The sequence below is a fragment of the Pogona vitticeps genome, chromosome 2 (genome assembly GCF_051106095.1).
Source record: "Pogona vitticeps strain Pit_001003342236 chromosome 2, PviZW2.1, whole genome shotgun sequence".
NCBI classification, from domain to species: Eukaryota; Metazoa; Chordata; class Lepidosauria; order Squamata; family Agamidae; genus Pogona; species Pogona vitticeps.
The window spans coordinates 27,490,353-27,517,855 of NC_135784.1; the positions used below are offsets into that span (position 1 = coordinate 27,490,353).

General features: G+C 45.1%; 1 protein-coding gene across 5 annotated transcripts; it reads right to left on the reverse strand.

Annotated features, from left to right (window-relative positions):
- Positions 1-611: 611 nt before the first annotated feature.
- LOC110070251 (uncharacterized) lies at positions 612-27,154 on the reverse strand. 5 transcript variants are annotated; one of them, XM_078388659.1, is made up of 9 exons: positions 25,835-26,854; positions 21,126-21,622; positions 18,963-19,453; positions 16,130-16,234; positions 15,525-15,590; positions 7,147-12,021; positions 6,356-6,441; positions 3,148-3,355; positions 612-1,942 (listed from the first exon to the last, which is right to left on the reverse strand). In XM_078388659.1, exons 3-6 carry the CDS (start codon positions 19,279-19,281, stop codon positions 11,483-11,485), a joined length of 1,029 nt encoding a protein of 342 aa, XP_078244785.1. In that variant the 5' UTR covers positions 19,282-19,453; positions 21,126-21,622; positions 25,835-26,854; the 3' UTR covers positions 612-1,942; positions 3,148-3,355; positions 6,356-6,441; positions 7,147-11,482. The 5 variants fall into 5 exon arrangements, with proteins under 5 accessions (XP_078244785.1, XP_078244784.1, XP_078244783.1 ...); XM_078388658.1 differs by having other exon boundaries at positions 25,422-26,854; XM_078388657.1 differs by having other exon boundaries at positions 24,585-26,854.
- Positions 27,155-27,503: the final 349 nt, after the last annotated feature.

A 27,503-nucleotide genomic window follows, 5' to 3' on the forward strand; every position in this document is an offset into this window, starting at 1 on the left:
ATGCTCCTGTGATGGGTTTTAACTCACTGAACATAACAGCTGAACAAGCTTCAAAAGGCCAGCCTTATTTTATCCTACCATCCTGTTGCTGGCCAGCAGATGAATCCTATTTTTTTCTGTGTATAAGACCCCTCCTTTCTAACCCAGAGTTTCTTTCTTCTCAAGAAATTGGAGGGGGAAGGCAGGGATCAAAGCGCTTTGATTCCTGCTTCCCCCTCCACTTTCTTACAAAGAAAGTGCTTTCCCGCTCCACTTTCTTTGCAAGAAAGTGGAGGGGGGAAGCAGTAATCATTCATCAAAGCAATTCCTGCTTTCCCCCTCCACTTTCATTCAAAGAAAGTAGAGGGGGAAAAGCACTTTCCTTGCTAGAAAGTGAAGGGGGAAAGCAGGAATCAAAGTGCTTTGATCCCGCCCTTATTTCAGTGTATAAGATGACCCTAAATTTTTAATCTAAATATTTTAGATAAAAGTATATATGGAAAATACGGTATACTTAAAAGACAAAAGTTGATCACATGCTTCTCACGTCTCTTGGAAGAGAGGTGTCCTGGCAGCCAGGTTATTAGGTTTAATTTCCATTTGGATGAGAAACCACTGAAGACTTCAGGGAATTTTGTCATAGGTTGTGGCTTTATTCACAAATCGACATACAGGGTTAAACACAAAGTGCAGGGCCTTCTACGAGAAAGCCAGCCTGCTATTTTATGATGGCTTCCCACAGGTGGAGAATCGGAAGCCCATGGCATTTTATATGAAGACTTAATCTGTGCACTCCTTCCTTTCTTCAAAGGTCTGCTTCCAAATTCAGTATTGTAGGTTCCCCTTTTCTTACACTCTTCCCCACTTCTGATTCAGCCAGGGTTCACTTTGTGTTTCTCAGCTGTACTTTTGTAAACATTATGCATCCAAAGCACTGTGGTGAAGGGGAACTTTTAAATCCCGATGATTTTATTTTCATTCACAATGATTGCTTTCTATCACAATTCTTGCCTCTAGGTGGACAGTTCTACTATTTAAAAGTGGAAATCCCGGTTGGAAAGCACGGAGGCTGTGCTTGTTGTTCTATCCTCACGGAGCTAAAGGCCAGGCTTTTGCCATCTCGTAACCCCCAGATCTGCTTGAATACAACTCCCACTATCCCCAGGCAGCATGGCTGACTGGCTGATGTTGATAAGAGTTGTAATCCAGTAGACCTGAGAGGCACAAAATGGGGGACACTGATTACATGCAGAGGGTCATGGTGGAGGAAAAGGGGATGATGGAGGTGGATGTGTTGCCCTCCAGATTCAACAATTCAGCCTTGTGCCCCAGTACACCCAGAAAAAGGGGCAGATTTTCTCTCCAGAAAAAGAGGTGGATGAGAAAGTGGCCAGCAACTCCTTTGTATCTGCATCAAAGAATGCCACATGAGCTTTGTCATAGTCCAGGCATACCTGGATCTTCTTGGGTTCCTGCCTCAAGCTTAGAAGGGTCCGTTCAGGAGAAGTAAACATTGTGAGGCGATAGGGGGCCAATGGGGTCCTCGGTGAGTCAAGGAGATCTTTCCCCAGCGCCCAGATGCCTCCCTCTGGATTCAGGTTGACCTTTCCTTTCCTTGGGACAGACTCTTTAGCCACCCCCACTGCCCACATCCCCCACTTTGCCGCCCTTTTCTCTTCCACCTCCCATTTTTCTTCATTGGGACTTAGCCCCATCCTTTTCTTCCTCCTGACCGACTCTGGCCTGGCCTTCGCAGCCAAAGGCCCTTCCATCTCCTCCACACCCACCAGCCACCAGTGCCTTCCAGAGGTGAAGCTCTCCTGGCCCAGCAAAAAGGGCTCCCAGTCAAATCTCTCTGGGTGGTCGGGCCGTTCTTGCTTTCTGCTCTCCCATCTCACACTCTTGAGGTCATTAGACAGCCGGAGGTTGGGATGGGCTGTTTTTTGATCCAGAGTCACATTCACTGCACAACAGAGAGAGAGAGAGAGAGAAATGGCAGAAGAGTTGATGTGTCAAACAAATGAAGGCACAAGTTTAGATTCTGGAGAGGCAACTCAGAAGTTTTCCTTTCTCTAGAGGTTCTGCTTTAACCTCCTCAAAAGGTCCAGGTCCAGCTGTGAGGAGGAAAGGCCCCTCCCTTAATTTAAAAAAAGAGAGAGCAGAATATTGTAATACTTGAAAGATTAAACGTTTTTATTACAAGTGTGAGCTTTAATAGATCAAAATCTACTTCTTTGACACAAATAGAACAATTAAGTCTTTAAAATGCTACATTATTTGGCATTTTATTTTCTTTTTTTCCCTCTTTCCATTTCCCAAGGCTGAGACAGACTAACATGGCAACATTGCTGGAAATTCCTTCAGTCAGAAGCAGCTTGAGGAGAATACACGACAGCATGTAAAATGGAGAAAAGGGTTCCTGTACATTTAATAGTGGTGTGGAAAACTAGCAAGTATAAATGTATTTACACTTTCTGAGCAAATTTCAGCAAGCGTCATCTGCGTCAGTTACATTATTATTTTGTAATAATGTACAAAAGTACATTATTATAATGTACAAAAGTACATTATTATTAGAGGTACAGGTGATCTGTCGTGTAGTTCACAGTCGAGATTTGTTTCTCCATGAAGTGGGATGAGTCTTGAAACACACCCAAATTGCGGACCTGGTCCTGCAGAGGGAGTGTAACCCCATCCAGTCCAGGCAATGAACCACCTAACCGTTCAGGATCCCCACCCAACAATTAAGATCTTGCCAGGATTCAATTCCAGCCTGTTAGCCCTCGCCCAATCCATAACTGAGGCAGTGCTCCAGGGACCATACAGCTTCCACCAGCAAAGATGTAGACTGAGCTGTGTGTCAGCATATTGATGAGAGCAAACTCCAGAGGACTTCCCCTGTGACCTCAAATAGATGTTAAACAACATTGGAGAGATGCTCGAACCCTGTGGGACCCCACATTGGACTACCCTCAGAATTGAAACAGCATCCCCAAGCTATACCATCTGGATTTGACCCTCAAAAAGGACTGGGGCCAGCATAGTGCTAAGCCCCCAATCCCCAGACTTTATAGCCTGTCAAGGAGGAAATAGTGGTCAACAGTATCAACGCTGCTAAGAGATCTAGGTTTACTAACATCCTTTCTCTCTCCATTCCTGGGAATTTACCTTTCTGCCATGTTTGTTCCAGGATTGAAAGAGGGCACTCTCTCTTGACCTCTTCATGTTGGCATAGCTGTGGCATGAGTTTGACTGTGGCTGCCAACATGATGCAACAATGGATGGATTTAATCGTATGAAGGGTGTTTGGGTCAGATGAAAAGGATCACTCAGATCAGATCAGGCTTTCTGGGGATGTTGGTAGTATTACGTGCTTCTGGAAAAAAGGAGAAATTATGAGATCATACATTCACAAATGAATCCCACTTTTCCCCCCTCTGCCCTAAAAGATGCAGTGGCTGAAATCTAGTAGTAACTCATAGCTAAAATAGGCCTACTAAATCTACAGAATTACTGGAGGTTTACTCATCAGATCCCTATTGATTCAATGGGCTTTCTCTGGTTCTGACTTGCTACTGGATTTCAGCCATCAGAAAGTGAAAAACCAAGAGTTTTGTGGCACCGTAAAAAAGTAAAGGTTCCCCTTGACAATTTTTTTTGTCCAGTCGTGTCCGACTCTAGGGGGCGGCACTCATCCCGCTCTTCAAGCCATAGAGCCAGCGTTTGTCCGAAGATAATCTTTCCATGGTCACATGGCCAGTGTGATTTAGACACGGAATGCTGTTTACCTTCCCACCGAGATGGTACCTATTTATCTACTCGCATTTGCATGCTTTCGAACCGCTAGGTTGGCGGGAGCTGGGACAAGCGACAGGCGCTCACTCCGTCGCGTGGATTTGATCTTACAACTGCTTGGTCTTCTGACCCTGCAGCACAGGCTTCTGCGGTTTAGCCCACAGCGCCACCACGCACCTTAAATACCAACAAATTTTATTTGGCTTGTGTGTTTACAGATCACAGCTTGCTTCTTCAAGTGTAAGATGTGTTCTTATTCAAGACTCCTCCCAATCTCCTTATACTGGTTTTTAAAGCTTTATAGGGCCAGGGAGAGGAGTTCAGGAGAGCAGTTTGTTCGCTTGTTGAATTTGTATATCACTTGGCTTAGCAAACCACGACTCTGAGCGGTTTATAGATACAGTATAAATATGACAGATAATGACAGAATTATAATATAAATAAATGCATGTAAATAAATTGAAACCATCAGCTACAAGAACAACAGACGATGGCTACATAAAAATACCAATAAAAATAAAAAAAATCTAAGAGAATTAGAAGTTAAAAAGATTTAAGAACCACTAGATGTTATTAGTAAGAGCTGTTAAGAGTCATGAGTAGTTCACAGAAAGAATGGTACCAGAGGCCTCTCCGAACAGTTCAGCCTTCACTAGCGTCCTAAAGATTTTGATGGAGTGGGGCCTGGCATACCTCTGGTGGAAGTCCGTTCCACAAGGACTGGGCCATAACAAAAACCACAAATTTTAATAGTTTAGGAGAGACAGGCCTGTTTGTATTAAGAAAGCTTGTGCACAAGCAGCTGGTCATTGCTTAGGCTCGCCCTTTGAACAGTGCACACTCGCTCCATGTATCTGCAATTCAGAAAAAACAGGTATCCATCAGGTCCATGTCTTAGGTATAAGTGTACACTGGACAAAGGGCCCGTGGACATGGGGAGTGGAGTGGCCTATAGATAGATGGCCTGGAGGAAATCTTTGGTTTGTTTCACACGCTGCTTGATTGCCCGTTTCATGTCGTCAAAAAGGGCGGGGAATTCTTCCCAGCCTGGCCTTTGGCATGATGATATGAAGAAAAAGAGAAAGAGAAAGAAGAAAAGAAACAAAAAGAAAAAAAGAGGGGGGGGAGAAAGGCAGATACATGATTTCCGTGGCAACAAGGGTCTGGCTGAGCGGGAAGACAATGGAGCAATATGGACAGGCTACAAGGTTGGATACTTCCAATGGCTCCAGGCCCAGAGTATAACCCTGATAAGATGCTATGGTCACATCATGTGCTGCAGGACAAAGGGATGATTTATTTTCTGTGAATGAAGAAAAGTGGTGCAATGGACTTTCTCTCCCAGCTTGCCATTTACTGACACAGAACTGAATGTTAGGGGTGAAGGTAAGGAGGACAACTGGAATGCTGGAAAATTAGAGGCATATGTGGAGCAAAAAACAATTGTTGCCTGGGTCTCAGTCATATTCTTTCGCACTCACATCCATGCTCACATGCAGATGCTTCTCAGTCCACTTTTTTTCACTTAATTTTTACCTTAGTAGATTCTGGCTACTCTGGGGCCTTGGCTGGTTTTGATTCTGAGAGAAGCTTGCTTCAGTTCAGTTTTTACAAAACTATTCTTTCTGAGAGATTCTACACACACATGCCACATAAACAAACTTACAGTGATTTTCTTTTTAGTTTTCTGAATCAATTCTCCTGCACATTCCCTTGAATCTTCAAGAACCTGCTCCTTGGAATAGGTAGCTATATATGTCATTCCTTCTCAGTCTTTAGAGCAAACAAATGGCTTCAGCTAGAAGGCTGGTGGATGGTTAGAAGTGAATATAGAGTTTTATAACTGTGGCTAATTCTGCATAACTGTAATTCCACCTGATTCTTTAATACAGGTTTCCTGCTTTACACTTTTCATTTCATCATTGTATTGAGATAGAAATTCATTGATTTCCCTTTGATTTTTTTTAAAAAATATTGTGTCTTCATTTCATGGATCTTATTTCCTGTTTGTCTGCGGTGATTTAAATATATCTTCAAATTAATTACACCCATGGATAGCTTCAGAGGATCCCTGATTATACCTTTTGCCCACTGAGGCAAACAAAGGACCTCATTTTCAATGAGTGCCAAATAAAACCCATTAAAGCAAAACAAAGCAAAGCTTGCTGCTCATACATTATAGTACAGCCCCATAGCAAAGCTTCTCCGGGCAGTTTAAATTTAATTATGCAAGCTACACATTCTCCACCCCACCCCTAGTGAGCTGGATGTGCAATCTACCTACTTTGGAAAGATGGAAGGCTGAGTGAACCTCAAGCCGGCTACCTGGGATTGAACCTGGGTTGTGAGCAGAGTTTTGATACGGTACTGCAGTTTAACCACTATGCCACAAGGCTCCTATTATCCTTTAAGGTGCCACAGGACTCTGTTGTTTTGCTACAGCAGAATAAGAAATGGAAGCCAAAATTCCTTTACACCAGAGGATGGTCCACTGGTGTCCTATTTTGCAAACCCCAGCCACCCTGGAAGCCACTGTGTCTTCCCCCACCAAATTATTCACATTTAGTCAAAGTCCCCTTACCTTTCTGCTATATTTTGATGGCCCCCTCAGGACTCTTTGAGTCTCCAAACAACCCCCTGAAGGGTTTTTCTTTTTACATTTGGCCCCTAGAAGGCAGAAGAAAGCTTCTTCCTAAGCATGTCTTAGATTCTTTTAGTTAATAAAAGCCCATTGTAACAAACATTCCAAAATATACACACACATAAAGGTAAATTTGCATTTTAGCTTTTTTCCACCATGCTTTCCTTTTTCAAAGTGTCTCCCTCTTGGGAGTTACAGCCCGGGGCTGCCCCAGCAAATCCAAAAAACTGGCTCTTAGCTCTTCTTGAGATCAACCACCCCTGCTTAGCTCAGGGATATCTCCCATATGTGGGCAAACATGGAGGATGGACTGAGGCCACATCTTGTTCCAATGTTGCATGCCATGCTGACACACACACCCCCGGCATCCTTATTTAGTCGACAGTAGACATCTTAAAAAGGGGAAATCTACACACGAGCAACTGTCCACGGCAACTACTTAACTGAACAGCTTGTTCTGAAACTTTTCCCCCATTCCCCATTAATCCTAAAAGGCGCATGAGACGCCTTTCGAAATCTAGCTGGTGTTTTCTGCTAGGGCACCAACGGGCAATTTAGCAGCCTCCAGATATTTTGGATTACAGCTCCATCATTCCTGATTCTTGGAGGTACTGTTTAGAGCTTGTAAGAATTGCAATCCAAAACATCCAGATGGCACCGGCGTAAGGGATGGCAAAATAAGAATACAGTCCTCCATCTCCTCCAGAAGAGTAACAATAAAGAGAACTCACCAGTCTTTATGTGTCTGTGTTGCTGAAGTCGGTTAAAGCCTCAAGTTCCACTGCTTTGGGCTCAGTGTTTGTCAGAGTGGCACAAGCTGCTCCTTTTCCAGTTACACTTTCTCTTCTGAAAGCACCAGCCTTTTATAGATGGGAGGGTGATGTCATCTGGAGATTGTATCCATAAAAACCGTTGGGATAGCTCAGTGGTTTAGGTCAGAGGTTGGGAGTTCAGTTCCCCACTGTGACTCCACGATCCATAGGGTCCCTACCAGCTCTGCAGTTCTAAGATTATTAAATTGAGATCCATACTGAATTACTCCAGGGTCTTCCTGGTGGTAACTTTTTGGTGAGGAAGAAAAAAAGGTATTCTTGAAGACTTTTACGGACGGGAGCTGATGGTTGTAGGTTTTTCGGGCTGTTTGACCGTGTTCTGGAGGTTTTTCTTCCTAATGTTTCGCCAGTCTCTGTGGCCAGCATCTTCAGAGGACTCCTGTCCTCTGAAGATGCCAGCCACAGAGACACGGCCTGAAAAAAAACCTACTACAACAACAAAAGGCCTAGCTTGGGCAAATAGTTGTAGTTTCATAGAAATAACTTGGGAGTAAACAGGTCAGTTCATGGAACTGAAACCTGTTCCAAAAAAGCTCAGAGAAGATACCTTTTCAACATATGATTTATATCAGTGGTCCCCAACCTTTTAGGGACTGTGGACCGGTTGGGTATGTGTGGGTCCGTGTGCACAGGCAATCCTGCGCTCGCAGGTGCGCGTGTCACGCTAATGGGTTGGCGTGTTGCGCTTGTGGAGGGGTGTGTCATGCTTGTGGGTGGGTGAACGCGACACACCCCTCTGTGAATGCAAAATGCACACTGTGTGTGTAGGAGGGGGGTGGAGATCTGTCTCCGTGGCCCAGTTCCAGGAAGCCCACGGACCAGCACCAGGTGAATTCCCCCCCCCCATTGGAATGCATTGAACTGTAGCTGTCAAACCTACAGTTCAATGCATTGCAATGGGGGGGGGGAATTCACCAAAAATTAACGAAGACTCAGAAGAAAGCCAAATTAAGTTTGCAAAGGTTTTACAAGGTGCACTAACAATTCCAAGCATTTAAAACAGTTTTTGAACATTTTAAGACACACTTAAAATAGCGAAAACGGACATCGCTAAGTGAAACAGGGGGACCTAAAATGTCATCGCTAAGCGAAGCAAGGTCCCGAACATCGCTACGTGAAATTTCCCCATAGGAACCATCGCTAAACGGAGCGCAAGATCGCTCCAAAAACCTCATCACTAAGCGAATACATCGTCAAACGAGGCAATCGCTAAGCGAGGCACCACTGTATCTGTCTCTAATTTGATAACATCTCCCCAAGTACCTGTCAGGGACATTTTCTTTTCCATACTTTTATTACAATGCCACACTAGGAACATGTGAATTTTTATCTGGGGTATTCCTAAACCACTAGCTTTATTGCCATTAACTTGCGGTTTCCCTGTTCTAAGCACAGCTAACAAGGGACTTTTCAGAGGAATAAAAATCAATTCTGTTCCCATACAGCTGTTATCAGCAAGACATTTCTGGTAATAGTTTAAAAAGAAAGTCTACGTAAGCCTGTTCAATCTAGTCCTGCCTTCTAGGGAGGCATGAAATGAATCTTTTGTCCAGACCACCCTTCAAACTACTTGGGGGTCATTCATTTAAAAATATTTTCTTTCAAATCTCTTTCTGGAAGTGCCTAGAAACTTCAACGTGGTGAGATTTCATTTCAGGAGAGGAAACTTCTCTAAAATGAACTTGCGAGAGAGAAAGGGAAAGTCAAAAGGATATAATTCCCTCCCCCAGTATGCTTGTTGACTGCTTAAGGGTGATAACAACACGCTCCACTAAAATGTGTATCACTGGTAGGCCTTGAAAATGTTGTTTTGAGGACGGCCACTCCCCAACTTCTGCAAACCAGCTGGTTGTAGTGCAAAGAACCCCATTAAAGATCAAGTATGGATGGAACTTTTGGAGAAAAGGCAAAAACAAAGTTATTGGCTGCTTGTGTGTTTGTGTGCATGGGTGGGAAATGTTGGTTGGTTAATGAATTACATAGTTAATAATTGTTTAGAACTCCAAAAAGGATTCTCTCTGAACTAGGAGAACAGCCTTTAGAATGGCAAATGAGATTCACTGTAACTGTAAAAAAATATGTGTATTGGTGGGGGAAAAACCTCCTGGCTTCAGAGAGAGAAAGAAAATTGTGATCTGACTTGAAAACCATTTGAAAAAGAGAGATCTGGGGGCTGTGATAGCTGGCTCCATGAAAATATTGATCTAGTGTGCAAGCTGCTTTCTCCTCCAATGGGCCTGCTTCTCATATATAAACATAACTCTAACTTTAATATCCCACTCTGAAAGGCCAAGGAAGAAATTATTTAACAAGGGTTGCAACACATAGAAGGCGACCTACAATCCCCCAGAAAACGCTTTACAATCCCCCTTGGGGGTCCAGGTTGGGAAACACTGGTTCATCCTTAGGCTTGGTGCACAAATTTTGTGTTTCTCATATACGATTAGACAAGACAATGTTGATGTACAGATCTTGTGTCCCTTAAGAGATAGGACCCTACATTCCTATCGGTTCAGAGAGAAAAAAATGACAACCACTTTTTCTCTAATTGTTGATAAAAACAGCAGCAGAATGTGATTATTTGCAGCTACCTTTTAAGAGGTATGCAGGATCTGTCAGAAAAGCGATTTTTGAATGCATACATTAATAGGCTGAGAAAGAATATATTCCCAATTATTCCAGGAGTATTCTAGGCTCAGCTAAATTGAAGCTTTCTACTTGTGACTTCCACCTTTGACTTTTCTTACCTCCATCTGTAAAATACAAAAACGTAAATAACCTATAGCTATGCAAACGGACTTTAAAAATGTAAGGTAAAAGTTCCCTCCCCTTGACATTTAGTCCAGTCGTGTCTGACTCTAGGGTGTGGTGCTCATCCCCGTCTCCAAGCCATAGAGCCAGCATTTGTCCAAAAACAGTTTCCGTGGTCACGTGGCCGGTGCGACTAGACACAGAACGCCGTTACCTTCCCACCGTGGTGGTACCTATTTATCTTCTTGCATTTTCACATGCTTTCGAACTGCTCGGTTGGCAGGTTTAAAAAAGTAAACCAGCTGATAAAAATAAATATATGACTTGAGTGGTTTATTTCTTTCTCATGATTCCTGTCCTGCCAGAGGTTGGATGCTGTCGTGACCAGACGTACTTCCATTGCAGCAGCTATAACAAAGTTGTGTTCCATCCACTTTCCCAAGTTCGTAGCTTATTTAACAGCTTCATATATTGGTTCTGGAACAAGTCTTTCCAAAAGTGCCTTCACAGGATCGCTGAAAGGTTTCCATCAACGTGGAAAGACCTGGTTCACTGCGTTCCCCCAAGAAACACTTCAGTATACAGTATAGCCTATCCCACCCAACGTGCTATAATTCAAGATGGACAGCTATGAAACGTCCAGAGATATCACCCGCCATATCTTCCACCACCTGAGACCTCTAAAGAAACTGGCTGTTTTAATAGGGTAAGGAGCTCATGCATGCTGTTATGTCTGAGCACGTCAAAGACTTGATTTGCTCCCCAACTTTAGAAGAACACTCTGAGGGGGAGTCTGTCCCCTCACAACCAGCCCCCTTCAATTAGACCGATGGGGCAGATCAGAGGCCAAAAATGGGATGACTGGGAACCAACTACTTCGCAAATTTTCTCTAATATACTGTACACACACAAGTGTGTGCCTATGAGAAAGGGGGGGGGGAAAGAAAGAGAGAGAGAGTCTCACCTACATGGGGTTAACCAGAGATTGTGGTCCACTGATCATAATGGATTTTTCGGGGGGAGGGTGAAATGACGTTTTATAAAAGAAAGGTGTCAGAAACGGTGGGTAGTGGACTGCAACTCTCCTCATCCCCCACCTGTGTTCGCTTTGGCTCAGGCTGATGGAAAGCCAATGTGTTCTCCACCTCATTGTCAGAATGGCCCTCCCTGATGGAAGTTGGTTTTCTTTGCTGTTTTAGCACCTGCAGAGAGAAAATCCTGGGGATGACGGGAGGTGGCTCTGCCTAGAAGAACTGGCCGGTACAGCATAAAGAGAAAGCTACTTTAAGTACGCTGTGATTTCCCGCCTAGTGCATGCAGGTATCCTTGGGCTTCAGACTTGTCTATCTGCAAAAGCCACCAAGCTTCCACACTTCTGGAAGGGCCCTCTTCCAAAGCTTCCCGCTTTCCCCAACTTCCTTCTCCCTTAGCCCGGTCTACCTTTCACTGTCATGAAATCTTAACAAAGACACTTTGTCATCTGTTACCCGAGATTACACATCACCCTTGGAAGAGGGTGAGTCCCATGGCTAGGCTTCCGAGAGCCGCTTTTTGGTGCCGCACTGGCATTGCTGGTAGGGTATGAAGGTGGCACTTCTTGGAGCGAGCCACTCCTTGCGCCCGGAGTGGAATTGAGGGGAAAATCTTTGTGAGTGGCCGAATGCAAGGGGGGTCTAGCTTGGTTCCCGGTGCTGGCTTGCTGCTGGCCGGCGATGGCATCCGTCAGCTTGTTTAAGCCATTCACGATGCCCTGCAACATATCGCAGTTGGCACGCATCGCCTCCAGGCACTGCCTCCTCTCCTCTCGGCTGTCTGCGGCGTCTCGCTCAAATGCCGTCAGAAACCTGGCCAGTACAACTCTGTCCCGCGCCATCTCCTCCTCCTCTTTTTGGGAGTCCTCTCGGGCCTGCTCCATGAAGAGCTGAAACATGCTCTCTGCCCTTTCCCTCTTCTTTTTGTTCCTAATCAAGGAGAGTCGAGTGGTGGGAGGCTCGGGTTCCTTTGAAGGGACAGCAGGAGGTTCTGCAGAATAAAAACACTTATTTAGAGAAACACAGGAGACTAAGGTCATTTTTGTTGGAGTTCTTTCAGTCTTATACATTCTTTTTAATCAGCTTCGCTGGAAGGGACTGTTCTGGCCTGGGGGTGACTGTCAATCAATCCAGCAGCAACCAATTGTTTCTTCCCTCCCTCTGATTTCAGGGAGAGCCCCGCGTCTCTGCTGAAGTGTCTTTTCCCCTCTCTTTTAATCTGTTATGCTATAATGCTATAATCGGAAGATGTGTCCAGTGTGCCGTGCTTAGGTCAAACTTTAATGGATGAGTTTCAATTGTTGAGACCCGAGGATGTGGACAGGGTGCTTGGATCTGTCCGTTCTACCACCACGCCGCTCGACCCTTGCCCATCTTGGCTAATTGGAAGATCTGCCAGGGGGGTTCGCACTTGGGTCCAGGAGGCCGTGAACGCCTCTCTGAGAGAGGGAGTGGTCCCTACCGCCTTGAAAGAGGCGGTAATTCGACCACTCCTTAAAAAGCCTAACCTGGACCCAAGGCTGGTGGTCAACTACCGACCAGTGGCGAACCTCCCTTATTTGGGCAAGGTGTTGGAGCGGGTTGTGGCCGAGCAACTCCAGGCACTGCTGGATGAAACGGATTTTCTGGATCCATTTCAATCGGGTTTCAGGCCGGGTTTTAGTACAGAGACAGCCTTGGTCGCCCTGTATGATGACCTTTGCCAGGAGAGAGACAGGGGGAGTGTGACCCTGTTGATACTCCTGGACCTCTCAGCGGCTTTCAACACCATCGACCATGGTGTCCTTCTGGATAGGCTGGCTGGGTTAGGAGTTGGGGGCACTGTTTTACGGTGGTTCCGCTCCTTCCTAGCTGACCGTATCCAGAGGGTGGTGCTGGGGGACAGTTGCTCTGCCCCATGGCATTTATGTCATGGGGTTCCTCAGGGCTCGATACTGTCCCCCATGCTGTTTAACATCTACATGAAACCGCTGGGAGAGGTCATCAGGAGGTTTGGGCTGAGGAGTCAGCAATATGCTGACGACACTCAGCTCTACCTCTCGTTTTCCACCAATCCAGGTGAGGCGGTTTCTGTGCTGAACTCATGTCTGAACCTGATAATGGACTCGATGAGGGTTAATAAATTGAAACTCAATCCAGACAAGACGGAAGTGCTGTTAGTGGGTGCTTCGCCGGACAGGTTGGAGGGCCACTTCCCTGTCCTGAATGGGGTTACACTCCCCCTAAGGGACAGGGTCCGCAGCTTGGGGGTGCTCCTGGACCCCAGTCTAACACTGGAAGCCCAGGTGGACTCGGTGGCCAGGGGCGCCTTCCTCCAGCTGCGGAAACTATACCAGCTACGGCCCTACCTGGACGAGCGGAGTCTCATGACAGTTACACATGCACTGGTAACATCTCGTATTGATTATTGCAATGCGCTCTACGTGGGGCTGCCTTTGAAGACGGTCCGGCGACTGCAACTGGTCCAGAATCGAGCTGCGCGGCTGGTGAGTGGTGGGGCCGCCAGAGAGCACATCAAGCCGATTCTGTATAATTTACACTGGTTACCAGTTGCTGTCCGGGCCCAATTCAAAGTGCTTGTTTTGACATATAAAGCCCTAAACGGCTTGGGCCCTGGATACTTGAAGGACCGCCTCCTTCCATATGAGCCTACCAGGCTGTTAAGATCTAGCCAGGGGGCCCTTTTGAAAGAGCCATCCCTCAAGGAGGTAAGAGGGATGGCTTGTAGACAAAGGGCCTTCTCGGCAGCTGCCCCCAGACTATGGAACGCCCTCCCAACTGAAATTCGCCTGGCGCCGACATTGATGATATTTCGGCGCCAGGTCAAAACCTTCCTGTTCCAGAAGGCTTTTAATTGAAATAACATTAACTGTGGGTCTTAATGATGGCAATTTTAATTGTATTTTTAATTGTATTTTAATTGTATTTTAACTGTATTTTAATCATTTTATTTTATTGCATTGAATTTTAATTGTTGTAAGCCGCCCAGAGACCTTTGGGTAGAGTGGGCGGCATATAAATTGAATAAATAAATAAATAAATAAATAATGCAGTTTTCAGGAGACTGCTGGAAGCTGGCTGTGAGTCTGCTGAGGTCTATTATTCTAAGCAGTCATTTTTGTCTAGTATACCGATTTTGATCTGTTTAACGGTGAGTAAATGAAACCTTTTATTCTTTCTCTTACCAATGTCTGAGAGTGAGTTCTTGAGCCAGTACGTGCCAATTTACAAGGGTGATCTGCTCTGGGGAGACTTGAAGCTACTTTTCTGCACTTCTACTGCACAGCTACTCAAAATTCAAAACTCTGCAACACATTTTTCAAAATATTTTCAAAAAAAATTTCCCCAAAAGGTTTTAAAAACTTTTCCAAACATTTTTCAATTTTTTTCAATGCACGTGCATTGACACAAATTCTGCTCCAAAAATATTCTACATTCTAAAAGTGTACAACTCTTACTAGAGACTGAACTTTCTAGAACTTCCAGGGCACAGAATTCACCTTGAATCCTCCCCCCCGGCAACATTCTGGGAAACCAGAAAGCAAAAGAGATGCCTGCCTACCTCTATTTTCTGTTTCTCATAGGCTTTGGTTGGGAAGAAGGGGGGAATGCCCCTCAGTTCCACTGCTTCCAGGGATTTGCCCCAGTGCTCCATGGGAAGGGTAGTCCAGTGAGTGGCTTCTCCTAGAAAGTCTAATGAGTAGCAAGATTACCCTTTGCAAGGAACAGTGAGGCAGCTTCAAGGAAACTGTGAGACACAGGTGGTGTTCTCTTCTTCCCACCTAAAGTATCCGGGGAAGCTGAAAAAGGAGTTAGGAAGGTTTCCCTTTTGGCTTCTGTTTTTCTCCACCTAGTCCTAGAATTCTGCCTGGGAGACTCTAAGCAAATTCCAGGACTGGAAATCCTAAAAACAGAGAAGTCACAGCCCTAAACCTTAGTACAGTACAGTTTTCCTACTGTAGAAGAATGGTTTTTATATCTTCGGTGTCAGTATTACAGGCTAGCTGTGTGATGGAATAAGCTGAAACACAAAGCTATGTCTATCAAAGTGATGAGGAAGATGCTACCCTTAATTGAATTATTATTCCAGCCATAGAACTAACACCCGGAGTGGGGAAGAGCCAGGACTACCCAGCAGAATTTGGGAACAGCATGCTACAAACAGGATATTACCTCTAGCATATACAGGCGTACGTCAGTTTACGAACGCCTCGGCTAACGTAATTTTTGGTTTACGAAAGGAAATCCATTGAAAATAATGCCTCAGTTTACGTTTTTCCTGGGTGTTTTTTTTTTTTCAGTTTGCGAAGGATGTTTCCCCACGATGCATTGCGCCTGGAGGTTTATAGCGCTGCTCCTGTTCCTATCTGTGTTCCGGTTTACGAATTTTTCGCAGTACGTAATGTCCCGGAAAACACATTAATTTCATAAACTGAGTGTAATCAACAATGTCACAATCAAGTGAAAAATAGGTTGTTCACCCACAACACCTACCGACAGTATCTGGGGGAACATGAGCTCCAGGGCTGAGTCGGGGTCTCTGCAAATCCAGCTCTCTTCCTAAGACATAGATCAGGAAGGAAACAAAGCAGAGGACTTTGAACAGATAAAACTTATAAGACACTAAAATGGGCAGGCAGCAGATAGCTCAGTGGTTTAGGGATCTAGCTGCAGAGCCAGAGTTTGAGAGCCCAATTCCCCCACGGTGTCTCCTCAGGGAAGAGCTAGCCTGGGTGGTCTTGGGCAAGCTGCACAGTTCCAACCCCCCCCCCAAGTACAAGGGAATATGCCACTTCTGAGAACTCTCTAGATGCAAAACCCTGAAACAGTCGCCGTAAGTCAAAATTTGACTTGATGGTACATGATTATTATTAAAATGTAGCCAAACAGCTACATTTGCAAAAAAAGAAAGGTATTTAACGGTGCAGCTGATAAGATAAAGCCACATGGCAAAGCATGCATCAGCACATATGGAAGAATCTACAGCAGCACATACGAGAATCAGGCCAGTGGACACACAGAACACTGTGCTTTGTCAAGAAGTCACAGGGCCAAGCAAAATCCCAGTTCAATTGAACAGCCGGCGACCCAGCTCTTACCACTGCCTCCATTGCTCTCTTCCTCCTCAGTTTGTGTAAAATTCCCCACATTTAGCAGTTCTTCCTCGTTGCCAAGAACAGCCACCGTTCCGTCTGCCACGTTGTCTGAAGAACAAAACAAGCACATGACCACATGCCTGTAGCCACCCTTAGAATTGGCACTTTGGTGGCTTGTTTTCATGCCTACCATCATTTCCCACGACCCACCCTTACAACAAGGCCTTACAAATAGCAGAGAAGGGAAACAAAATGCAAGGGAGATAGGGAAAATTGAATGCAAACTTCCAAAGAATAGCAAGGAGAGACAAGCCGGCCTTCTTAAACGAACAGTGCAAAGAAAAATAGGAAAATAATAGAAAGGGAAAAACCAGAGATCTCTTCAGGAAAAATGGAGATATTAAAGGAACATTTTGTGCAAAAATGGACATGATAAAGGACAAAAATAGTAGGGACCTTATGGAAGCAGGAGACATCAAGAAGAGGAGGCAATCCCAAATAAGGGCAGTGCCAAAGAATGCTCCAACTACCGTACAATTGCACTCATTTCACACGCTACCAAGGTTATGCTCAAAAACCTACAAGGTAAGCTTCAGCAGTATGTGGACCGAGAACTCACAGAACTACAAGCTGGATTTTGAAGGGGCAAAGGAACTAGAGACCAATTTGCTAACATACGCTGGATTACGGACAAAGCCAGAGAGTTCCAGAAAAACATCTACTTCTGCTTCATTGACTATGCAATGTCGACCACAGCAAACTATGGCAAGTTCTTAAAAAAATGGGAGTGCCTGACCACCTTATCTACCTCCTGAGAAATCTATACAGTGGGGTCTCGACTTACAAACTTAATCCGTATTGGAAGGCAGTTTGTAAGTCGAAAAGTTCGTAGGTCGAATCTGCATTTCCCACAGGAATGCATTGAAAACCATTTAATCCGTATCTGCTCGTTTCCGTCCATAGAAACTAATGGGAAGCTGCTATTCCGCTTTCTGCCACTAGAGGGGGATATATTTTTTGTTTTTTTGTTTTTTTCTTAGGTCAAGAAAAGTTCAGGAAAGGAGGGGGGAGGCAGGGAACAGTTTTAAAAGCACTTTTGAAATCTTTTTTTTTCAACGAAGCCAATTTTAAAGCATGTTTTAAAGCATGTTGTGTTAATTGACCCAGGCTTTGCAAGCCAGAATGCCTCTCTCACTTTTTCCCCCCCTTTTCGGTTCGTCCCGTGTGTTTTTTTTGGTTTGTAACTTGAATCTAAGTGTGCAAGTCGAGTCAATATTTTTCTTTCAGAGTGGTTTGTAAGTCGAAATGTTTGTAACTAGAGCCGTTTGTAAGTCGAGGATTGACTGTATGTGGGACAGGAAGCAACGGTTAGAGCTGGATATGGAACAACTGATTGGTTCAAAATTGGGAAAGGGGTACGGCAAGATTGTATATTGTCCGCTGCTTATTTAATTCATATGCAGAATACATTGTGTGAAAGTCTGGACTGGATGAATCCCAATCCGGAATTAAGATTGTGGGAAGAAATATCAACAACCTCAGATATGCAGATGATACCATGAGGTTGAAAGAGGAGAGAACAAAAAATGGTCTGAAGATGAACATAAAAAAAACTAAGATCATGGCCACTGGTCCCATCACCTCCTGGCAAATAGAAGGGGAAGAAATGGAGGCAGTGGCAGATTTTACCTTCTTGGGCTCCATGATCACTGCAGATGGTGAAAGCAGCCACGAACTTAAAAGACACCTGCTTCTTGGGAGGAAAGCGATGACAAACATCGGCAGCATCTTAAAAAGCAGAGACATCACCTTGTCGACAAAGGTCCACATAGTCAAAGCTATGGTTTTTCCTGTAGTGATGTATGGAAGTGAGAGCTGGACCATAAAGAAGGCTGATTGCCAAAGAATTGATGCTTTTGAATTGTGGTCCTGGAGGAAACGCTTGAGAATCCTCTGGACTGCAAGGAGAACAAACCTATCCATTCTGAAGGAAATCTGTCTTGAGTGCTCACTGGAAGGACAGATCCTCAAGCTGAGGCTCCGATACTTTGGCCATCTCATGAGAAGACTCCCTGGAAAAGACCCTGATGTTGGGAAAGTGTGAAGGAAAGAGGAGAAGGGGACGACCGAGGATGAGATGGCTGGACAGGGTCTGCGAAGCAACCAACATGAATTTGACACAACTCCAGGAGGCAGTGGAAGACAGGAGGTGTGCTCTGGTCCATGGGGTCACAAAGTGTCGGACATAGCTTAACGACTAAACAGCAACAAATAAATACAATATTGAAGAAATATAGACTGAATGAGGTTTGTATATAAGTCACATAATGAACCTATTCGGGAAGGCTTTCACGGCCGGGATCTAATGGTTGTTGTGGGTTTTTCGGGCTCTTTGGCTGTGTTCTGAAGGTTGTTCTTCCTAATGTTTCGCCAGTCTCTGTGGCCGGCTGTCCTCTGAATATGCCGGCCACAGAGACTGGCGAAATGTTAGGAAGAACCACCTTCAGAACACGGCCAAAGAGCCCGAAAACCCCACAACAACCACATAATAAACCTTATAACATGGTGCGTGAGGAATTGTTTCCAGACTGTGAGGCTGTTCAAATCTGCAGGGGGGGGGGGGCAGCAGGTCACAGAGAATGGTTGATCTAAATCTAGCTAGTAGTTCCAACTGAAATAAGCTCACTACACCAGCTTCCCAAGGGAGTCAACACTTATGTATATTCCATAGGCTCGAAAGCTTTTCGTTGGGGCTATCATGTGATTTGGACGATCAAACATGCATGAGAAAAGAAATCTGCTCGGTCAACTCTCTCTTCTCATGAAGGTAACTTACCCATGCTTTCCTTTTTGAGATAGTCTCCAATGTTAATTATGTTTAGATCCCCAGGAGAGAACTGCTCCTCCATAACTGGGGGATCTGGTACAGCTTCTTGCTGTGGGCCCTGTTTGAAATTCAGGCTTCGTGAAACCCGCTTGGTTCTGACGCTGGCATCTCCACGAAGGATGCGGTGCAGTTGCCTGTAGAAAGGGCAAGTCACCTTATTGCTCCCTGCCCTGGAATTGTGACCAATCACACGCTTATACTCCAGCCGCATGACTTTGGTCTTGGAACGGCACTCTACGGCAGTACGATGGTGGCCTCGGGTGGTCATCTCCTGGGCAATGTACTAAAAAAAAATCAATATTCCGGTGGCTGCTTCGGAGCTGGTCCTGGATCTTCTGCTCTCCCCAGATATCCAGTAGATCCAAGGTCTCCTTGTGTCGCCATGAAACGCCACGGCCCTTGCGGCCGTTGATGGTTCCTGTCCCTCCACTTTCAGTCATCTGTTAAAGTAGAGTCAAAAAAGGGATCAATAACCAAATGAAATGGATTGAAATCACAATTTAAATTTTAAAAATCATTTTGATGTAAATCTGCCAAAAGAAATCTGATTTAAATTTAAATCAAATCCACTCTGATGCAAATCCAATAATATACAGTAGGAGGATCCCCCATATCTACGGGATTGGTATCCATGGTTTCACTTATCTGCAGCCTGAAAATATTTAAAATACTAAAAGAAAAAATATATATATTATTTCCGTGATGGAGTTACCAGAACAGGCTACTAGAAGGAACCTATGTATAGGGTTTGCTATTATCCTCGGTTTTTGGCATCCACGGGGGGGGGGGGGGGGCTTGGAACTGATGCCCTGTGGATATGGGGGGTCTTGCTGTATTTTCTTTAAAAATGTTTCTGGTGATTACGGTCTCTGGACAAGAAGTGACAGAAGTTTGGCCATGATGTCACAGCAGAGTCAGCATGACTCAAATGATAGGAGGTGTGAGAAAGAGTTTAGTTCTCACTACTGCAACACCTTATGCATTTAAACATGATGTTGCAGATTTGGGAGAGAGTGGGCTTGTAAAGACATCCATGAATAAGGCACTAGAGGTGTATTTTCCCTCTCAACAGAAATGTGTGTTTCGTTCTATTTCTATCCCTGATGCAAAGACCTATTTGAGAATAGAAGAGGTATGAGAATAAAAACAAAAAGCCATAGCAAGCATTTTTTAATAGTCATAGAATCATATTATAGAATCGTTGTAGGGTTGGAAGGGACCTTGTAGGTCTTCTAGTCCAACTCCCTGCCCATATCATCATACCATCCCAGACAGATGGCTGTCTAATCTTTTCCTGAAAACCTTCAGGAAATTCCTCTTAATTTCCAGGTTAGATCTCCCTCTGACAAGTTTCCACCCATTGGTTCTTGTCCTACCCTCAGGCGCAGTGGAGAATGAATGGATGCCCTCTTCCCTGTGGCAACCCTTCAGATATTGGAAGACAGCTATCATGTCTCCCCTCAATCTTCTCTATGTTAAGCTAAAAATACCTAGGTTCAAGAGATTCTGGAAGCTAAAATACAGAACATCTGAAGAACAAAAATTTGAGAATCCATGTGGAGTATGGAGTCAGATGTCCAGGCCAACAGCTCTCTCTCTCTCTCTGTAGGTTGAACCCAACGATAACTAATACCTTTTAGAAGCTCTTTTGAACAATTCTTAGATGGTGATCACACACATTCTTCAAATCTTTGCATGGAGTGCCTCCAACAGATTGCCTTGAAAAGGCTGCCCTTGGATACATTACTTTGCTCAACAGAAATATTTTGGATACTTAAATTGAACAAGTCAGGTTTCCAGCCCATATGGACTTTTGGCTCTCCAGATGTTTTGGTCTACAAATCTCAATTCCAGTCAATGCTGAGTACGTCTAATGGGAGTGATACACAGAAATATATAGTAACATTCTCCTTCTTGGTGTCAACAGTTGATTTAGTCATATATAATTGGGTGGTGATGAGAACGGTTGGCATTCTAAATAGCAGCCTTTCCCGTTAGGTGCCTTGCAGATGTTGGACTACAACTTCTGTAAAGAAGATTTGGAGAATACTATCAAGTTATGTTCTGGAAATGGTTCTTCTAAATGCAGATCATGCAATCAGAAGCTCCTACCTTACTCTCTTGGGATGTCTCATCCACAGGAAATTCGCCATCAGCCCGATGCTCCCCGGATTTCTCATATCCCAAGGCAACAGGATCTTCCTCTTCCTTGCACACAGTTTTCTCTTCTGCTCTTTCTTCTTCCTCCAGTTTGACAATGTTAATGTTTGCCAGTGGCCGGTTTGGCTTGAAGTTCCTTTCTTGAACTACTCCTTTGCAGTGAGGGCAGGAAACCTCTGTATCAGAGTCAGGCCAGTACTGGGTGAGGCAGGCTTGACAGAAGCAGTGCCCATAGCCTTCAAGAATCACCAGGTCTGTGAAATATTCTAAGCAGATGGAACAGATCACTTCACCAGAGATCTCCTCATTGGCAGTTCCAGATACCATGGGGGCTTCTCCCTGAAGCAGAACTGGTACAAACTTGATTTTTAAAAACTCCCCAGTTTCAAAAAGCAAGGTGGTGTTTCTTTTCTAGAACTGCCCCGGCATAAGGTAGGACCTACGACGAGCTGGAATCAAAAGCATGAGAAAAATCAGAGCCAAACTAATTGTGACACCACTCTCAAAGTTAACAACCACCTGAGTGTGTGTTTTCAGGACAGCGGTTCCACACAATACCTTAATCAGCGTTTATAGGAATCCAGGCTTTAAAGAGAAGAAATGCCAGGGGTAAGGCACAGATGTGGATCTAGACACTGGCAGGAGGGTGGTTGCAGTAACTCTACAAGCCCCGAAGTGCCGTGGTTAAATTGCAGTACTGCAGCCCAAACTCTGTTCACGACCCAGATTCAACCCCAGGTTGCTGACTCAAGGTCGACTCCAGCTTTCATCCTTCTGAGGTTGGTAAATTAAGTACCCAGCTTGTGGGGGGGTGGGGGTGGCGGCAAAGTATAGTCTCCATAATTAAATTGAAAATTGCCCAGAAAGTACTTTAAGCACTATGGGGCAGCATATGAGCAAGATGCTTTCCTTCACCCCCCAATCCAGACCCACGTGTTAGTTAGCGAGAGAGAGAGAGAGAGAGAGAGAGAGAGAGAAGCAGCTGTGTCAATGATGTCACATTTAGTTTGGTTCTAAATGAGCAATTACAAGGTCCTGTTTGCACCTGTTTTTAAATTCAAAAGTGTGCACCTGCAACAACCTATTTTGTTTGGTGAGAGCTGGCTCGTCTGAATGTTCTGCTACTTATTTAATGTAGGATTTTTAAACTAGCCAATAGGCAGATTTCACTCTATGCTAAGAATATATATCATATATTCCATATACAGTGGGGTCTCTACTTAAGAACTTAATCCGTATTGGAAGGTGGTTCTCAAGTTGAAAAGTTCTTATGTTGAATCTGCATTTCCCATAGGAATGTATTGAAAACCATTTAATCCGTATCTGCTCTTTTCCGTCCATAGAAACTACTGTATACCATATATACCATATATACCATTTTAAAATAACAACTAGGGTAAAACTAGTTGAGGAGACGGGGACGACCGAGGATGAGATGGCTGGACAGTGTCTGCGAAGCAACCAACATGAACCTGACACAACTCCGGGAGGCAGTAGAAGACAGGAGGGCCTGGCGTGCTCTGGTCCATGGGGTCACGAAGAGTCGGACACGACTAAACGACTAAACACACACACAAAACTAGCAGCATTTTAAAAAATATATATTAAAACCAGTGCCAGAATAAAAGTGGCCCAGAAGATTAAAAGTTCCAAAAAGTGCTCAATTGAGGTGGTCTAGTCCACTGGTTCTTAACCTTGGGTTACTCAGGTGTTTTTGGACTGCAACTCCCAGAACCCTTCACCACCAGATGTCCTCACTGGGGTTTCTGGGAGTTGCAGTTCAAAAGCATCTGAGTAACAAAGGTTAAGAACCACTGGTCTAGTGCAGTGGTTCTTAACCTTTGTTACTCGGATGTTTTTGAACTGCAACTCCCAGAAACCCCAGCCAGCACAGTTGGTGGTGAAGGCTTCTGGGAGTTGCAGTCCAAAACTCCTGAGTAACCCAAGGTGGTCTAGTGCACCTCTTTAGAAAAGACATTTCAGATAGGGTACCCTTTCCAGCTCTGCCGTGCTCGGCTTTGAGCGACACTGACCAGAAATGTATACAAGATAACAGTACATAGAGGCACTTGCTTTTCCTTTGAAAGAAAGTCACCTATTGGCATTATCTGTATTGACTCGCACATATGTAAGTTGAGTAAAGGAAGAGGTACATCATAAACACTCCCAAGAAACAAGCAGGTTTCTTGTAGGGTGGCAACGCTTCTAGATGCCACTTTCTTCAGAGGCTTCCCACTTTTCTTTCTTATAGCCGCTGTTTGTTGTGGTTGCGCCTTCAGTCTCATAAGACACACACCCCCCTCCATTTTCATGTGGCTACTTTGCCTTCTGTATTAATTCCTATGTTTCACCAGGATACCAAGTTACTGATGTCACTTAATTCCTGTCAAGCTGCCAGGATAGTTCAGTGGTTTAGGTCTCTGGCTCTGGAGCCAGAGGTTGGGAGTTTGATTCCCCCACTGGGCCTCTTATGAGTGGAGCCGGCAAGCCACACAGTCCTAGGATGCCCCCCCCCCCGAAGAAGGGAATAATAAGCCCCTTCTGAGTATTCTCTATCCTGAGAATAGATCAAAATTTACACAATTATTATTAATTCCTGTTTGCACTAGTAACTAACCTTACACAGGCATAGACAAAGTGGTCCTAGACTGCACCTTCCATTATCCCCAGTCAGTATAACCACTGGTGAGGGATAGTGTGAGTTGGACTCCCAACAACATCTGGACAGCCCTCCAGTTGCCCACCTTGGTCAACAGAGAGCACAGAATGTTATAGTTTTAGAGCATTCAAGCCACTTTGATTGCCTCAATCTAAGTGTGTGTTTATGTTGTCTATTGCTTTTTACAAACACACACCTACCTCTTGCAGCTGCTAATTGTGACCAATTGATGAGGTGCCAGGATATAGCTCATCTGCACAGTGTGTGACCAGGCATGCCAAGATATGCCCCTCCAACCTCAATTATCTGTGACAAATTACCCAAACCTTAAGTGCACCCCAATAAGATTCTAACCTATATTATATATTTACACACCCTGGTTGCTCTCCAGATGTTGTTGGGGTCCAACTCACATTATCTCTCACCAGTGATTCTCTGTTCTCCTTGGTTTCATTTCGTTTTGTCAAAACAGCTCTCAGTCTTCCAAACAAGCTGTTTGCCTGTTACATCCCCAATGAAGAACTTTTTTGTCAGAGCTAGTAAGGTAATCTTCAGTCCCGCCGATTCCATTAAATGCCCCTTCCCCACTTGTCCAATCCTCCTCTTCCAGACCCTTGCCGACAGCAATATCAAGCCCTGCATACATCCTGGAAAATCAGTGACACCCCTTCGTGCTCCAGTTAGACTTTTTCCCAAGTGGAATTTGACAGCTTTTAAAAACCAAAGCAGAACCCTGCACTCTGTGAATTTACCAGCATGCGCAAATCATCTTTCCTTTTCAGTCACCACCAAATATCCAAAGTCCCACAGACTTCACTTTCCAATGGAAGTGGCAACATGGTTCCCTTCCAGCTGTTTTCGACCAGAACAGGGTGTGCAGTGAAACGGGCCTTTTCAAAACACAAAAAGAGCAACTTTCACTCTCTTCTGTGGGAGATGCAGAAATGTCACATGCAGAACATTTTGGGGATCCTGTTAAACCCCGTTAGCTAATATTGGGCAGCGGGAGGAATCTAAAAATGCACAACAAACACCCTTAAACAACACCCACAACCCCCATAAGTCTCAGCCTGTACAGTCAAGTATCAGGCATTATGGCACCTGTTGCTCAAAACATCTGGAAGGCATCAGAGTGCCTATTCTTAAAGACAGCTAGCAAGGACATGAACAGGAGTGGGGCATTTGTGTGTGTGTCTGTGTGTGCACGCGTGCATGCTTGAGCCCACGCAAAGGTTCTTAAAAGTTTCCTTCTGCTTAAATGAGCCCCTAAGTGAGTCCAATCATATTGAAGTTAAAAAGGATACTTTCAGAAATGGAGCGAGATGGCGGCAGTTTGGTTCCCAGTGCAGAACTTGGACGTCTCAGGCTGGAATCCTCAGAAATTTCCTCTTAGCAAAGAGTCCAAGCCCTGGAGAAATTTTAGTCTCTTGCAGGAAAAAAAACGCACACACACACAGAGAAAGCAAAGAACAGTCTTGGGCGGACCTGCTAGGGTAATCTGACAGAAGTTAGGTTCCTCCCTTACTCCCAGGAAAGTGGGTCTGGGATCGCAGCCGAAATCCAGGCAGCCCACTGGAGGCTCTACTCACCTCCTCCTTCACAAAACCAAGCCTAGGGGAAGCCTCGAGAAAAACAAAACACATGCTTTGCTTGCTTGTTGCCTGCCTGGCTTTGCAGCCAGAAAGCGTTTTATGGCGGAGCTGCCTCCAGACGAGGCCTTTTTAAAAAATTGTGCCACCGTCCTGTCTCATGCAGGCAGGCCATTCTCGACAGCCGGGGCCCTGATCGGCGCCATCTTCCCGTTTGCAAGGGCCCCCTCCTCCCGTGGAGTTCCCCCCCCCCAAGGCTTCCTCCTCCGTCCCTCTTTCCTCACCCCCCCGCAAAGAAAACAAACAAAAAAATGCGTTCAGGAAAAAGAAAAAACGCAACAACTCCGCGATGCCTTCGAGTTTATAACGCCAGATGCTTCCGATCTGTAACGGAGAGTTAAATAGCCTCTCACCTCTCTCTCTCTCTCCCCTCCCGAAACCCAGATCTCTTGCGCACACATAAGGCCCGCTCTTCCGCAAGACAAAGGACGCTTCCAGACAGCGGGCGCCCCTTCGCGCAACCCAGTGCGAGGCCATTGCGCCTTAAGGACGCGTCCACATGCACACGCTCCTTCCTGGTACCCGGGCCAAGGCGATGGCGCGGCCATTGTGACTTTGCCTCCTTAACACATGTTGTGTTTTTAAAGTACAGTATTACTATTTTTTTTCGGAATGGAAAATGATGGAAGGCGCGCAGGGTGGGGGGGAATCAAGAAAAAACGGGAGCGTCACTAATGGGAAGCGGAGGAGTCTGCTATTGCGCGCCCCCCCTCCCCAAAAGCCAAAATCCGCGATCGAAACAGACGATCGCAGGGACTTTTTCTTTTTTTGGAGAAATTCTTTAACATGGGGGGGAATGTATGGGGAGGGAGGGAAGACGGAAACAGCGAGGGAAAACAGCAGGAGGAGCGCGCACGGAAAGCGATGGTATCTGCACACGCAAGCTCACACGTGTGAACGAGACCTGGGATCGCAACAAAAGCCTCAACCAGGAAACTTCCCCCGATCTTCTTTTCTTGTTTCGAACGAAATAAAAGGCAGAAGAAAACAGGGAACGAGACCAAGCGGACTCAGTGGAAGAGAAAGGCAGCGATAATACGCTTCTCTCGTGTACCAGGCGGGACGATTTCACGATTAACGTCTTTTCTGGAAGCAGCCACATATAAAAGAGGGAGGCTGGCTGGCTGGCTGGCACCCTCCCTCCTACAACATTAACACCCCCGTCCAAAAAATAAATTAATTAATTAAAAAGCGGGAGAAAAGCGAATAGAAAATATTAAAATGATAAAGCCACCAAAAAAAATGTCCCTTGCGTCCCGTCACAAATAAACACCGCGCGGTGTGGGGGACAGGGGTTCAAAGGCAGAAAAGGAAAATGTAACTTATCGCACACTAACTTCTTTCCTGTTTGACCATAAACAAACAAATAAATAAACAAACCAGCGTGGGAGCGATACCCCACTCCACTTCCGGAGATATTAAACCAGTACCTGCTCAATGAGTGGTGTGTAGGCAGGATGGCTTGCGATCTAGCCCCTTGATGACCAGCTGGGGCTTCCGCTGGGGCTACACTAGAACAATCATCAAAGGGAAATCGCACGTGAGTCGCGCTAAACATTCGGAAGCGCCTTGCCCGTGATTGGTCAGGACGCCTCCCGTTGGCTCTCTCCGCAACGTTCCAAAAGCTTCCCCGCCCAATCAGGAAGGGGAGAAGGTTTAATACATTTCCCTTTTCTTTTCCAAATACTATACTATATTGGCCTGCGGGAGGCAAAAAAAAGCTTTGGCAGTTTCACGGGAGTGGCCGAACGTGTGGATCGGAGATGGGGGGAGCGGCGGCATTCTCAAGTCTGGAGTTCTCCTCCCTAGACATTTTTTTTCCTTAGTTCACGTTGGCAAGATTTGGTGCGGTGAATCCCTGCTTAAGTGTTTGTTTGTTTTTGAAAGTGCGATCTATTTTAACTTTCACTCGAGCGATCCTTCCGCTGGTTCCTTCTGGTTTCCGCAAATCTTGAGATTTTTCTGCAAATCTTGATCAATGGTGATCATGCTTCGAGTCCATGCTGCGCAGCGTTTATCCGG